Source organism: Balaenoptera musculus, chromosome 6 (genome assembly GCF_009873245.2).
Source record: "Balaenoptera musculus isolate JJ_BM4_2016_0621 chromosome 6, mBalMus1.pri.v3, whole genome shotgun sequence".
Lineage (NCBI taxonomy): Eukaryota > Metazoa > Chordata > Mammalia > Artiodactyla > Balaenopteridae > Balaenoptera > Balaenoptera musculus.
Window position 1 is genome coordinate 114,053,581 of NC_045790.1, and position 14,793 is coordinate 114,068,373.

Sequence of the window (14,793 nt, forward strand, 5' to 3'; positions counted from 1 at the left end):
TCCTCGGGGTTAAGTCAGGGTCAGTGTTGTAAAGTCACAGCTCAGGGCTGACTTGGGTACCTCTGCATGGATTTTCATAAGTGCTTCTTGAAAATGCTTCCTTGTATCTAATTTGGGGCTGCCACTTGTTGTTTTGGGGGGAAGGGACAGCTTGAGAATATCTGACATCCATTTATCTGTCCACGCATCCATTCCCCAACGAATCCACCCCCCCCCCCCCAACCTGTCCTCCTGGCCACCCATCCATCCTTCCACCCCCATGCCCCCGCCCACTCACTCATTCATCTGTCCATCAACCCACAAATCCCATCCCTCTCCCACCCACCTGTTCTCCCACCCACCCACCCAGCCATCCATCTATCCGTCCATCTGTCCATCCATCCACCCACCCATCCATCCATCTATCCAACCATTCATCCATCCACCCACACATCTGTCCATCCATCCATCCGTCCATCCATCCAACCATTCATCCATCATCCATCCTTCCATCCACCCACCCACCCATCTGTCTATCCATCCGTCCATCCATCCATCCATTCCATCCATCCATCCATGCCTCTCTAGTGTCAGGCACCGTGCTAGGCAGAAGTGGACCCAGGCTGAGAGAGTGGTCAAGCTGGTGGAAAGCTGGTCAGAGAGTGGTTTTGGGGGAACGCTCCACCTCTGGGTCCTGCAGTCACATCTCAGCCTGGCCTGAGATTTCCTGTGATCAGTAGGGTGGCGGCCGGAACCTTCGGCAGTCGGGGTGACTGACGTTCAACTGACTTTTAAGAAACCAGAGCTCGGTTCCAGCCCCCCCTGAACCACGTGGGATCTGGGTCAGCTTCCAGTTCTCCTGTATCGTGGGAGTGATTTCCTGGCTGGAAGCATGGCTGGGTCAGTGAGGGTCCCTCGTCTGCTGAGGGCCAGGGCGTCCTGATGGCCTGCAGCTCTCCCTGTGACCCGAAGACACACATCTGTCCTCCTTCCTTCTTGCCACATGATGCCCAGTGGGGGATGCCATTGTCATGGTGATGGGAGGAAGCGGGGGGGGGGGGTGGGGGGGGTGGAGAGCCACAGGGAGGAGGGGGAGCCCACCACAGAGAGGTCAAGCTGGGCCATGCCACGAGCTACTGCCATGAAGCAGCAGGTGATGGGGACCCCTGGTCTGGTGGGTCTGCCTTGGGACCTCAGACCCAGGGCCATGCAACTCTGTGACAGAGCTGGGCAGGACCCAGGCCTCCAGCTGCTGGCTCAGTGGGCTCCCCAGGCCCCCACCCCATGGAGCACAGGCCCCGAGCCTTGGTAGTGGAAGCTGCAGGGTCCAGGTGTCCATCCCCACTGGACTGCCCTGCTGAGCACGTCAGCCTGACCCTCAGCAAGGAGGCCGCCAGCCGGGTCTCCTGTGAGATCGTTAGTAACAGACTTCCTACCAGAACACGTTCCCTGGGAGATGGGGAGATGGTCGTTTCAACCAAAGGGGCGTTTTCGTCTCCATGAAGGTGGTTAATTTGGGCCCATTGCTTTTGAACGAGCTGGCAGCCCCCTCCTCCTGGCAGCATTCACCCCCCTCTGGCCCCGTCCTCCTGGAGGCTGGCCTCTGTGCCCGGCGTGGGCTGGTTCAACCTGGTCGGGACCATGCACCTCGTCTGCAGGTCCCTGCGGGAGAGGCAGGAGTGGGCGCTCGCACGCGGGTGTGCAGGGGACCCCGGGGATCCCGGAGAGTGTGTCAGAAGCCCATTTCCTTGAAGGGCAACTGCATGGGCTCCCTGTGCTGGTGGTGGGCATGGGGGTGCCAGGTGTGGGTATGGTACCGACAGTGTGCCCTTCCCATTTCCACTCCAATCGCTTCTTTACCCAGAATGCGCTGTCCGTTTGCAGACCTGCCCCTTTCCTCCAGTTTGTGAACTGGGATCTCATATCAGTCTCCAGATGAGATCCCAGTTGGGGGGTGACAGAGCCGGCGGGCTCACCCGCCCTCCCCGCGAGCGCATGCCACGTGCAGGCGGTGCTGGGGCTGGTGCCGCGCCTGCATTCCTTCCCGTGAGCCTGGCTGCGCCCAGGGCTCTGTGTCACCTGCATCTCACGCCCTAACGTTCCTCACCTGTACTGGCCGGCCCCCAGCACCTGGGCAGCGTGGGCTGGCTCCGCCCCTTTTCCCAGGAGTCAGGCCCAGGTTCATTTTGCAGTAGTGACAGGTGCGGCCCGAGACCCCGCCTTCCCAGGGAGCCCCCTTTCCTCCCCGTGAGTTACCCCCCCACGGATTCTGAGCTGCCCAGGTAGACGCCTGTCGGCAGGTGACGACCCTGCCGTGCCGCCCTCCTCACACCAGCCGGGAAGCTTTCTGACACCTGGGCCCTTCTCTTACTCCTCCCAGACGCGTCTTCGGGGTGACAGGGTTTGCGGGGATCCTGGGCATCCCCCCAGTACAGAACTGGGAGATTTTCATGGAAAATAAGGGTCTCAAGTCCAGCTACGTTTGGGGCTCATGGCCCACCCTCTCTGTCTCCTAAAGACAGGTTCCCGTGTTCCCCACCGAGGATGCCCAGGGGAGCCCACATCCCCGTGTCTGGGGTCCCCCTGGCGTGTGGAAGCAGGATAGTTGTACGGACGGAAGCTTCCTGCTGTCCCTGACCCGGTTCCCTCGTTTGCCAGCAGGGATGCCGGGGCCTGGACAGAGGGACCGACTTCCGGTGTCCGGGGCTGAGCTGGGCATGGGGTCCTCACTCTAGGCACCTCCATCTGGGTGGTCCTGCATCACACAGCCACGTAACGTGCACCCCGTTTCCTTCCACGAGGGAGCGGACAGAAGCCCGCCTGCTCCTGCGCTCGCTCCAGGGGGCCCGTGGCGGACCCCAGGCTAGGGGCCCGGCCAGGGCGGCAGTGCCACCAAGACCTGTTCACTCCCCTGACGTCTCCTCTCCCACAGGCCCTTCCCCTCGGAGGAGACCGCGGAGAATGACGACGACGTCTACCGAAGCCTGGAGGAACTTGCAGAGTAAGGAGCCCGGAGGGAGGAGGCGGGGGGGGAGCAGGGCTTCACACGGGCCCCTCGACGGGCGCTGGTCTCGGCCGTCTGCCCGGGCCGTCCCCACGGGGGTGGTGGCGGTGTGGCTCCCCTGCCGGAAGGATGCGAGGTTCTCCGGCCCGCGTTCCAGGAGGCTCCCAGCGTGCCTGCTGGTGACGTGGCTGCGGCCCTCCTCCCCAGGCTCGGGCGTCAGGAGGGCTGGTTTTTGCCGGGCTTCTCTATCGAAGCTGCAGTGGGGCTGGGGAGGTGTCCTAGCTCGGCCCTTGGAGGCTGTGCTGCGGATGGGAGAGAGCCGGCGTTTCCAGAAGCTGGGGCCCCTGGAGCACAGGTTACAGGCAAAGGCAGCTGGTGATTCCGGGTTGTCTCGTGGCCTGACGCGGCCTGGGGTTGGGCCGAGGCCAGGCCACCTGAAGCCACTGGGGCGTCTCCCCTTCTCCCAAGGCCCCGTCTTTGCCTGCCCCGGGTCCCCCCGCTTCCTCTCTCCGAGGATTTCTTGCACCATCTCATGCAGCCTGGGACCAGCTGCCCCTCCCCGGCCGTTTCACCTTATGGTCCTGGAGCCCCCCAAGGGCTGGCAGGAAGCCCTGGGCGGCGGCTCTTCCAGAAGAGATGGTTGCGTTCTGCGCGGTCAGCTGTGGCCGGGGGTGGGGTCACGTGGCCCGCTGCTCGGAGAAGGGGCGGCGGGGTGGAGCTGGCAGGGCTGCCCCATCCTGCAGGAGGGGGACCGAGGCCCGGGAGGTGACGGGCTTGCCCAGGCTGTGGGGTGGTCCCACGTGGCTCCTGACGTGGCCGGCCCACTGCCCTCAGGCCATGTGGACGACCCTCTTCCCCGGATTCCTGCCCCTGGGGGCCTCTTTCCTGTCTTTGTTCCCGGATAAACGGCTGTTCCTTCTGGGAAGACTCGTGGCCTCTCTCTCCTTCATCTTACAGCACAGACTGAGAATAAGAATCATAATCAGAGTAAGAGCCCGGATTTGCTGTGCACTTGCTGTGTCAAAGCCCCCAGCTTGTTCCAGGCTGCCTCTAGGGTATGGGGCCTGGGCAAATATTCTCTGCAGGATCTCTATCCATTTAAATAATTTGAGTCATTGAAAAATCAGCATGTGGGCAGCAAGCTGGCGGCCCAACATTATGTGATCTGTGAGTGAAACACTCACTGGCCAGTGGGCATAGCTGCCACCAGCCCATCTTCCGGAAACTGGGCTGACCCCGGTGTGAATGGTGGCGATCCTCGGGACACCTGGTCGACCCCATGTGGGTCCGAGGGTGGAGAGCACCCTGAGGGGGCAAGTGGGGCCCAGGGTCCACACGAGTCACAACCAGGGCCTGGAGCTCCCTACCTGAGTGCTACTGCCCGGTCCCAGGAATCAGAGGAGGACTTGGAAAATTTCGAGAAGGGTGCACTCCACCCCACGGGGCCTCCCGAGGTGTGGGGCTGAATGAGGGGCTGCCCACCTTCCCCCACCCCCCGTAAGGGGTGAGGAAACCGAGGCTCAGAGAGGCACGGCCGGAGGGAGGCCCCCAGGGGTCCCCACCCGTCTGCAGCCCCCTGGCTGGCTGAGCTCCACGCTGGAACTGCTTCCCACCCGCCCTTTCCCGCATTTTCCGCCTTGGAGAGCCTCTCCCTGTCTGCCGAGTCCGGGCCTAAGTGCCCCCCGCTTTGGGAAGCCTCTCACCACCCTCCGCCCATCCGCTCGCCCAGCCAGCATCCCCACTCACACCCCACGCATCACAGAGCACCCACACCCCTGTCTGGCCTCTGGGGTGTTTGTGGGGTGCACTGTGATAGACCGGAAGGTTCCCGAGGTCAGTCCCTGCATCTTCATGTCACCCGCCCGCCCCCGCCAGCCCCCAGCAGCTGGCACCCCGTGCCCACGGCCTAACAGCACATCCCAAGCGATAATGTTGGGGGTGGTAGGGGTGCACTGCTGGGACTTCACCTCCTTCTCTCCCCCACTCCACCCCACAGTCTCCTTGTGAGGAGTGTTCTAGGGGGGCCCCCGCTTTACAGATAAGGAAACTGAGGCCTCGGGAGGGGAGCTACTGGCCCATGTCACTCAGCGAGGGGGCGGCAGAGCTGCCCTTTTACCCCGAGCCTGTGCCCTCACCTCCCCACCATGCAAAGTCAGTGCCCCCCGCCCCCAGGGTCCGGGGAGCCCCTTGCCCGGTGCTGAGTGTCGGGCCCTGATCTGCCATTTCTCCCGAGTCACCCCCAAGCTGAGGCTGGGCGTCTCTGCCCTCCCGAGACATGCATGAGGGGTCAGCAGAGGCTGAGGGTTCCAGGATGATGGGGCCCACGCCGCCCTTGTGCAGCTTCCTCTGTACCAGCCAGGCCCCCCGCTTAGCCTGTCCCAATGGCTCTTTCACGTTCAGTTTGGGGGATTCCTGGGCGGTGAGTTGGCCAGCGACCCCGGGCGCCCGTTTTCCCCGTTCTCGGTCTGTTCTGCATGTGTCTGACCTCTCACAGGACGGAATTCCTCTCGCATGGAGAAGCCAGTCTGGGGGATGTGTGGCTTTGCACACAGTTCAATAATATTATTCCATGACATTAAGCGTGAGCTTCCTTAATCCAATGAGTTCCTTATGACTGCAGTTATTGCAAACGTAAATCATGCATTAATAGGGGAGGGGAACGAATTTGAGTCTTGAAGTTGCGGTTTGGTCCCAGAGGCTCCAGGTTAATAAATTTTTCATGCTTTTTTTTCCCCCTTCTCCTTTTACTGAAAATCAAGATTTGCTAGCATCCTGTCTCTGCGGACTTGGGAGTCATATTTATCCATTATGGCAATTTACAAGACACAAACAGAAATGTCATTTCTTCCCTGGCCTCCCCGGGGCAGGGAACGGGGCACTGGCCTGGATCTGATGCCAGGCAGCGCCAGGGAGCCAGGGAGTGACGTTTCCAGCAGAACTGGCTAATTCTTTCCTTTGGGCTCTGGCCAGGTGTCAGAAAGGATGATCACCTTGTGTTTCTAAGGGGCCCCTCCTGGTCTCCTAGACCTCAGACGCTCCGCAGCTGTTTGGGGAAAGGCGAGCGTGGTGGGGGGTCTGGGCACCAGTGGGGGACCGCCAGCGGTGCATGGCCCCAAGAACGCCTCCGTTCAGTCAGCCCATCAGTCATATGTTTGTTTAGCTGCCAGCTGGTTCCTGTGCACTTTCTGGAAATTTAAAGCGCGGTCGGGGCAGCGGGAGTGGGGAGCGTGCTGGGGTGCGAGGGGTGAGCGTGGGCGTCGCTGGAGGAGAGACGCGGCTCTCCCACGTGGGCCCCTCTCAGGATCCTCGCTAGAGGCGCCGTTCCTACCGGGCGTGTCTTCACAGCCCCCCAGTGTCACCCCGGCGGGTCATGGAGGGCCCTGCAGCCTCAGCCCACGAGATGCTGCTCTACAGTGAGAGCCCCTTCCACCCGCCTAAAGCAGGAGCACTGACCGGGCCGTGCAGGAGCCTCTGCCTTGTTCCCAAAGCAGCCAAGGGCGTCTCTGGGCAGACCCGGAGCCTCGGCTCTGGCGTGTCCTACGACGTGGGCTTTGGCGGGTTACCCAGTCTCTGCGCCCCGGCTCCCCTGTGTGTAACACGCGGTGTCGGTGCTCAGCTACACTGCGGTAGCACAGCGCCCAGCGGGCACACCCTGAGCGCCCAGGCAGGGGAGGCGGTTCCCATCCTCCCGGTCTACCAAGGATGTGGCCTTTGTCTCCGGTTTCCAAATGGCCATGGCAGCGCGGTCCAGGAGAAATCAAACATGAGCCGCCTGTGCGATTGTTAATTTTCTAGTAGCTGCACCAGAAAGAGAAAAAAGAAACAGGTGAAATGAAAGAATGTATTTTTACTGAACCCAGTGTATCATCTAGTTCAACACGTAAGCATTAACATAAGAGGTCGTTAATGAAGTAGCTGACAGTCTCTTGCAGAATGTGAGTCGGGTCAGTCCACTGGCCACGTTTGTGAGCTTGCAGCCACATGTGGCTTAGTGGCCCCATGTGGGCAGCCCGGGTCTCGGATCCAGAACAGCATTCCGGGGGCCAGCGCAGGGCCCCCTGCGTTTGAATGGATGATGCTGAACTAAGATTATGTTCTCTAGCACTCTACGCTCACTTTTGAGATCCTTGAATAATGTATAATCAGATAATAGAGCAGCTGGCTGAAAAAATTAACACGAAATAGTGCCACTTAAAAAACGCTTCATCAAGCAAACTGAGCCCCAAATGAGAGGCCTGTTTTTAAACTGCCCTGACGATTAGTACCTTGCATTTGCCTAATGGCTCATCCCTCCCGCTACCCCCTGCTTCCTTCCAGGTGCTCCCGGGAACCTGGAGCTGCCCCCCTACTTTCTCATACCTGCCCGACTCCTGGGTGGGCCAGGGTTTAGGCATCTGCACTGGGGGAGCCCCCCACGCAGGGCTGGGAGTCAGATCTGCACACAGAAAAACGACGCTCATGAGACAGTTCACCACGGGAGTCCAGAGTGGGGCTGGGTGAATGCCAGCTCAGAAATCAGGGAAGGCTTCTCAGAAGAGGTGACCCCTGAGTCCTGGAGCCCAAGTGGGAAGCAGCTGAAGGGCAGGGCTGGCATCCCAGTGGAAGGAGCAGCCTTGCCAAGGCCTGCCCCTGCAGAGGCGCGGCAGGTTTGAGACACCGCAAGGTGTTGGCAAGAAATCAGAATTATCGAAGCACCCTGGGACGCGCTGGGAGGACCACCCTCCTCATACCAAGGAAGGCATGGCCTGCATCAGAAGGCCTGCAGAGACCCCCCCAGCTGGCTGTGCTTCAGTGCTGGGGGTGCCCGGCGTGGAGGGGGTGCCTCAAAGTTATCCTTGCCGGCTGGAAAGGGAGCATCACGCGGGCCGAGGAACAGCAGGGGCGCGTCCGTCTCGGCCGCACGTGGCTCTCATGGTGGCGTTCTGTCTTTCTCTGGGCCCATTTGATCCTCCTCGGGGCTCACTGCCCCTGTCTCCGGAGTGAAAGCACCAGCCCAGATGCCACGTGGGGCGCTTCGAGCTTGAAGGAGTCACGGTTTCACGATCGAGCAGCCTGCTCTTTGACACCGGTTTCGCTTTCCTCGGAATTGAAGTGATTTTCAGGCTTCAACGAATGTGATCGTGACACGGCAGGGAGTGTAATTCATCCGTAAACGTACAGCTGCGTTCTTCATTACATCATAAGATGACTTCGCAGCTTTAACGGTGTCGTGTTAGCATCGTTGGGGTAATTTTTTAAGATGCATAAAATGTAGGAGTTTCCCCGAGTCGAAGCCGCTTTCAAGGGGCTTTGGGCGTCTTCTTGGAGCTGGTCTTCCTGGTCCCTGGGGAGTGAGGTGGGCGTGCACAGGTGGGGGAGGCTGCTTGCTGGGAGGGCAGAGGCCACACCCCTCCTGCCGGCCCCCTACTGCAGGGGACGAGCAACTGTCGCTCTGCCCGACGAGGGAGAGCCTGTGCCCACCCCAGCCGGTGACCTTGCCCGCCTGCCGCTCCCAGCCGCAAAGAAAGTTCCCTTACGTTCACGCCGCCTTGCGTGAGAGTTCAGTGTCGAGCAGGAGACCTGCACATGTGGGGGACACCCAAGTGTTAGGCCTGGATGGGTCGCTGGGTTTGGGGGTGTCTCATGTTTCTCCCAAGGGATTGCTTCTCCAAGGGGACAAGTTTGAAAGCAGACGACACAGAACCAGCCCCATTAAAAACAAACCACAAACCCCGCTTCGTGCAGAGCACAGACCCCACCGTGGCCCAAAGGGGGTTGACAGTAAAGCCCCCCAAAGTGGCGGTGTCAGTGGCCGCCCTCCTCCGGCTGGTGGAGGCCCTGGCTGGACAGGGATGGGCGGGGTCCCCTGGGCGCTGCGGAGGTCTCCCCCCTGCTCTGCAGCCTGCTCCCCCGGACGGGGCGCCCCGGCTCCTGGCTGCTGAGGTGGTGACAGCCAAGCACAGGCAGGCCTCGGCCCTCCCATGGTCCTTGCTGGACAGGCCCACCCAGTCTGCCGGCCCAGCTGCCTCCCCTCTGGCCGTTCAGGCCTTCATTTGTACAGTGTGCACTTAGCGAGCACCAGCTGAGTGCCTCCCTGTCGAGGGGCTCTCCATCCTCTCGTGAAGTCTGGGAGGCCCGGCCCGGCTTTGGGACCGGCCGGATGCAGGGAATGAATCCAGCGTCCACGGAGCACACGGGGTCTGTCCCCACACTGAGCCCTGTGGCTGAGGGGTAGAGGGGATTTGAAGCAGGTCTGACTCAGAAGGCCACCTGCCTGACCGCCCTCTCCGCCCCAGGGCTGTCTGGTAGGGCCCTGCGGTGACCTGGGCCCTGCAGTTCTCATTCTTACAGCTCTTCTTAGACCCACAGGAGCTATCCAGGCAGTGTCCACTGGGATCAGACCTTGACAGGCCAGGACACCTGGAGGGCTTCCTGGAGGAGGTGTTGCTGGAAGGGGATGGAAGGTGCATAGGATTTGCCAAAATGTGACTTAGGAAACCTGCCCCCGCCCCCACCAGGCCGGCCACTGCCTTATTTTGGGTTGGGGTCCTGGGAGGGTCTGGGTCGCAGCTGTGTCTGTTACTCAGGACCTGAGGGCTGGCTGTGCCAGCCCCAAAGTCACCGTGTGTGTGCAGCCCAGTGGCTCTCTTGCCCCTGTGGCCTAGACAAGGTGCCCGATGCTCCCCCACCCTCCCAGAGCTGGCTGCAGGACTGTCTGTCGGCCAGAGGGCAGCCCATCCTCACCCTGAGCGGTAAACAGGCTCGTAACTCCTCCCTCTTCTGGTTACAGAGGCAGCTGGTGCAAATGACAGCCACGGGCTCTGCGCCCCGTGGCCCTGAGGTTCCCTGCCCTGCCCTCCAGGGACATCTCGGCCCCTTGGTACCTGGGCCTGTGCAGTTTTGCAAGGTCCTGGCTGCTATGGGGGCCCAGGGCTTCATTGACCTTGAAACCCTGACCTGCAGCACTTCAGGAAAGAAGCTTGTTCATTCTCTGTGCTAGAGAGAGCACAGGGGCCCTTCTGAATGAATGCAGAGCAGATGCCCCGTTGCCACTCTGCCCTGGCTAAATATTTAAATTATGCAGGCCAGCAGATACGACACAGACTTAACATGAATTTTTATTTTTAATACCTAGTTAACCCCGGGTCCTTTCAGGACAAGGCTGTCACAGCGATTCTGGGGTCTGATTTAACACAGTCTCTGTAAGGTGGGGAGGCCAGTGTGGAAGGATGTACACATTCATTTTACTGTTTTCAAGAAGAAAGCAGGGACCAGCTGGGCTGTGGCCAAAAGTCTGTCTAATAAAGGCCTCTCCAAATCACTCTCCTGATACTAACTTCCAGGACCCCATGAGGAAAAAGACTAGGCCCTCCTTACATTATTTCCCATGTATTCAACACAGATTTGACACACAGTGGCACTTAAGAAATATTCCTTTAAAAAATGAATAAGCATAACACGTTGGATTTAACTATAAAAAAGCCCTGTCATGTACATAATATCTGCTGTATTGGTTGCCAAACCCTTATTCCTCTTATATAACCCAGCCCAGAGGTCACCTCCTCCAAGAAGCTGAATGAGGTGCCCCTTCCCCAGAAGATTAAAAAGTCCACCAGGATTATCTTTGTCACTGTGTTGTCATTGTCTTCCTGCATTTGTCCCCCACGCCCCAGAGGAAAGCTCCCCACGAGGGTCATCCTGAAGGGATGACCTGAAGGGAACAGAGCACAGAAAAGGCAGGTAACTTGAGCTGGGCCCTGCGCACCATGGCAAGGCCCTGGACATCTGCTATTCTTATATTAAGGATCCAAGCACGGTTCCAGGTACCGTTCAGTGGGTTCCCCTGAGTGCCAGGCCCGGTGCCTGAGTTTTGCCCTGTTATCTCAGCCTTCTGGACCCTGCAAGGTGGGTGGCCCTGCCCTCATTTTGTAGTTGGGGAAATTAAGGCTCAGGGTGGGTAAGTGATTTGCCTGCTGTCGCACAGCACACTTTACATGACAAAGGAGGGATTGAAACCCCGAGCCAGCTGCTGCTTGGCTAGGACAGTCCCCTGGGCCTCATCCTTGTGACTGAGTCTGGCTGTTGGGAAGAGTCTTCTACTGCTTAGAAAGAGTCCCTGGAGAAGAGTGAGTTATGGCAGGAAGCACACTGCCGGGCGAGCCGGGCCCCCTCTGGGAATCTGGTAGCCACATCTTTGTCCAGGTGTGCCCCTAAATGGCTTTACAACCTTGGGGGACCATCTTGCCGTCTCTGGGCCCTGCTTTCCCCATCTGTAGGGAGAGCAGCCCCTCCCTCGACTGTTGGGGGGGAGGGTCCGCTGAGGGCATGTGAGGCCGACCTCCCTAGTGTTAGCAGCGCCTTATCTTTCTGTCTGTCTGTCTGTCTGTCCCCACGTGCAGCCCATCCAGCTGACAGCTGGCTTCTCCGGGCCCTCTGAAGCCCCCTCGCCCTGCCGCCCCCACTGCCTGCTGTGCACGGAGGTCGGGAGATGTCAGGTTTGGTTTCCTAGTAACAGTTTAACGGTGATTTGGGATCCTGCTTCCCAGCATCAGACAGCCTGAGGCCAGAATGCATATCGCATCTGTCAGTAGCGATATTTTATGTCCATCATAAACATACAGGCTCGCCAGAGGCAGAAAGTGGAGAGTTTGTTGGCTTTTCTCTGATTTTCCATAGGCGGCGGGGGGCTCTTCTGAGCAGCTGACTTTCTGTACCAAAATTGGGACAGGCAGGCGAGGCTTCTGGGGCGGGGGTCGGACCGTGGGGTCTCGGCGGGAGGGGAGCTTTCTGCCGTCTCCGGAGGGCAGCAGGCCGCGCTCGGCCCTCCTGGAGGATCTCAGGCCATTGTGAGGACCAGGATAATTTCCGGGACTTAGCATCTGTCAGCGCAGCTGCCGCCGGAAAGCAGCGGGAGTGAAAGGGTGAGGGGAGAGGAGGCCGGCAGGGAGGTCGCTGTCCCGGAACGTGGGCTTGGGGCTGGGGAGGCCGTGGCATCCACGTGGCGTCCAGCTGGAGGGAGAGCCGAGGTCTCGCGGTGGCGTGGGCTTGGCCGGGAGGCTCATCCGTGAGCGGGCATCCACGTCCCCACTGTGGTCCCGGACTCCCCCGCTCACATCGTCCTCCGCTCTCTCCTGGACAACTGGACAGAGAAGGGCGACCTCTGAAACCTTCCAGGGACAAATCAGTGCTGACACCCGGCTCCCAACTGTCTAGTCTCATGCGTTTCAGAACATCCGAGGTGTTTAATGCTGCCGGTGTCTGTTTATCGAGCATGGACCCCTGAGCTAAGTATCGTGTCATTGACGCTCCCCTCTCACCCATGGGGTGGCGGGCCACGGTCACTTATTGAGCACCTACTGTATGCTGGGCCTCTGCTGGTCATCTCCATTGAGGCTGGTCCTTCCAACGACCCTACTGGGGGGTTGGCCTTATTCTCAGTTTGCAGATGGGGAAACTGAGGCTTAGGTTCTCCTGCCCAGAGTTGCAGAGCCGGACGCTGGCAGGGCTGAGAATCCGTCTCGGACTCGCCTGACTGCTTCCCCCCACGGGGGTCAGTTTCGGGAGAGTCAGGTTCCCACCACGAGAGGCCCCGGCCTGAGCTGAAGGAGAAGGGGACCCACCAGCCCTGCGGTCCAGCATTGACCGAGCACGGTTACGTGCACAGATGGCTCCAGCACGGCGGGGACATGCAGTTTCTCCATGAAACCCAGCCTCTGATAACTTGAAACCCCAAGACACGGCTCTGTTGGTCCGAGTGATGATGGGAAAAGAACCAGGGTGTAGCTGAGACGACCTGCCACGAGGGACTCCCGCTGGGGTGACTCAGAGGCTCTTTCGGGTTTTTTCAGGGCCTTGGGGTCCTTTTCAAGGACTGTGGGAGGTTGGGCTGGGGGTTGGGGTGAGTGCACCAGGCCCAGATGGGGGTACAGACTCCTTGCCTCTCCGTCGTGGGATGGTGTGCCGGGGCTGCTGGGGGCTGGCTCCGGTTCTGAGGGCCAGGGCAGAGCTGGGTGGTCATTGAGCTCGTGTTGCAGGGAGGAAACAGACCAGGATCCTTACACCATTGGATCCACCTCCAGGTCACCACCCTGCACTCCAGGACACTTCAGACACTCGGGGGACCTCACTTTGCACCCCTCCCCCACTCCTGAGCCCACACCTGTCATTTCCTTTTCCTCCATTCAACAGCCACGGCCGTCAGATGTACTGGGCACAGCTGGTCACAGCATTAACTCATCTGCTTTAGCAGATGCCTAAGACCTGTAATCTATCCCCTGCCCTGTTCAGGAGACTCACACTTGGAGGCGATGCCTTAGCTAAGAGTTTGGGTAACAGTGGAATTTCCATGCGATGTTCGCCAAAGGGACAGAGCTACTGGGAACCAGAGCTTGTCACCCCACACAAATGACACTCCTCCAGTTTAGAAGGGTCTGCATCTCAGCCATAACTGCTGCCCTGTCTGTCTCCCCACCTGGACAGAGTCCGTTGGTGCCTCTGTCATCTCTGTGTCCCCCCAGATTCCACAAGTTACCTACCGGCACAGAATTGGTCTTAGGATTAGTATCGATTAGACCAATCAAATCTGACAGTCTTTTCATCTTAATTGCTGAGCTGAACAAATATGTTTAACTTTACTTTTATGACTTTGTTTTCATTTTTTTAAAAAACCCACTTCTTTGCTTTTTCTTTTATTTCCCCTTCTCCCATAATGTGGAACATGCACAAGCTGAAATTTTAATGCTACTGTTTTATAATTTTGTGTAATATACATGAGCCTGTATATCTTAGTGTTCATTGACCTGAATTAAATAATAGTTGGGGAGTATTTTCACAATTAAAAAGTATTGTAAATGTAGAGAGTAGGATTATGAGTGCCCTCATGGTTCTATAACGAGGCCCTGTAGACAGCGGTAAAGTTAGGACATTACAGGCAGGAAGCTGACCATTCACTACTCAAGTTTGTTTGTTTGTTTGTTTTTAATTGAAGTGTAGTTGATTGACAACATTGTGTTAGTTCCAGGTGTATAGCAGAGTGATTCAGTTATACATACATCTATGTCTATTTTTCAGATTCTTTTCCTTTATAGGTTATTACAATATTGAGTATAGGTCCCTGTGCCGTACAGTAGGTGCTAGTTGGTTACCTATTTTATATATAGTAGTGTGTATCTGTTAATCCCAAACTCCCAATTTATCCCTCCCTCCCCCACAAGTTTTCAACAGGCTCTGGATAACAGACATTTTGCAGAATGGAGAGAAGTGATTGGGTCTGCGTTTTTGAGATTTTTCTGTCCCAAGTTCAGATGCCAGAGCACAGCTCTCTCTCTCTGGTGTTTCTGGCTGCCTATTTTTAACCTCAGTGCCCTGTGTCAGTTAGAAGAGATGAATGTGGTGAAAATTGATCCTGCATGAATGACTGTTCCTTGTCTTTATTGATTCTGAGAAAGAAGAGCAGCTGAGATCATGGTGGTGGACATTTGTTGGGGGAACCACCAGGGGTGTACTCCCAGTGTCTCAGTCTTGTGGTCCTGTTCCTTCTGTGAGTACGGGGGCAGGGGGAGAGGGACTGTATCATCTTACTGTTAGCCGGAGGAACCCACTGTTTCTTCAAGAACTGCTCACTGTGGATGGGTTTGAGCGCTTATAGACTTTTGTATGAGGGCATCCCCAATCCACTGGCTTGAGGTGCCAGAGGAAAGAAATTGGGGGTGGTAGAACAGCCAGAAAGTTAGGCAGGGAATGCTGGAAGGGAGGGACCCACAGGCTCAAATCTGCTCATAGAATCCACCTAAATCCTGGGTTGACCATTAAACCTCACACACACAGGAGAG

The 14,793-nt window shown here is 58.1% G+C and overlaps 1 protein-coding gene across 7 annotated transcripts in view; it reads left to right on the forward strand.

Annotated features, from left to right (window-relative positions):
* Positions 1–14,793, forward strand: part of VAV2 (vav guanine nucleotide exchange factor 2) — a 183,741-nt gene that overhangs the window by 117,141 nt on the left and 51,807 nt on the right. For all 7 annotated transcript variants that reach the window (XM_036854940.1, XM_036854941.1, XM_036854943.1 and 4 more), the window contains exon 4: positions 2,912–2,980. In XM_036854940.1, the coding sequence (XP_036710835.1) occupies positions 2,912–2,980 (69 nt within the window). The remainder of the gene's footprint in view (positions 1–2,911; positions 2,981–14,793) is intronic.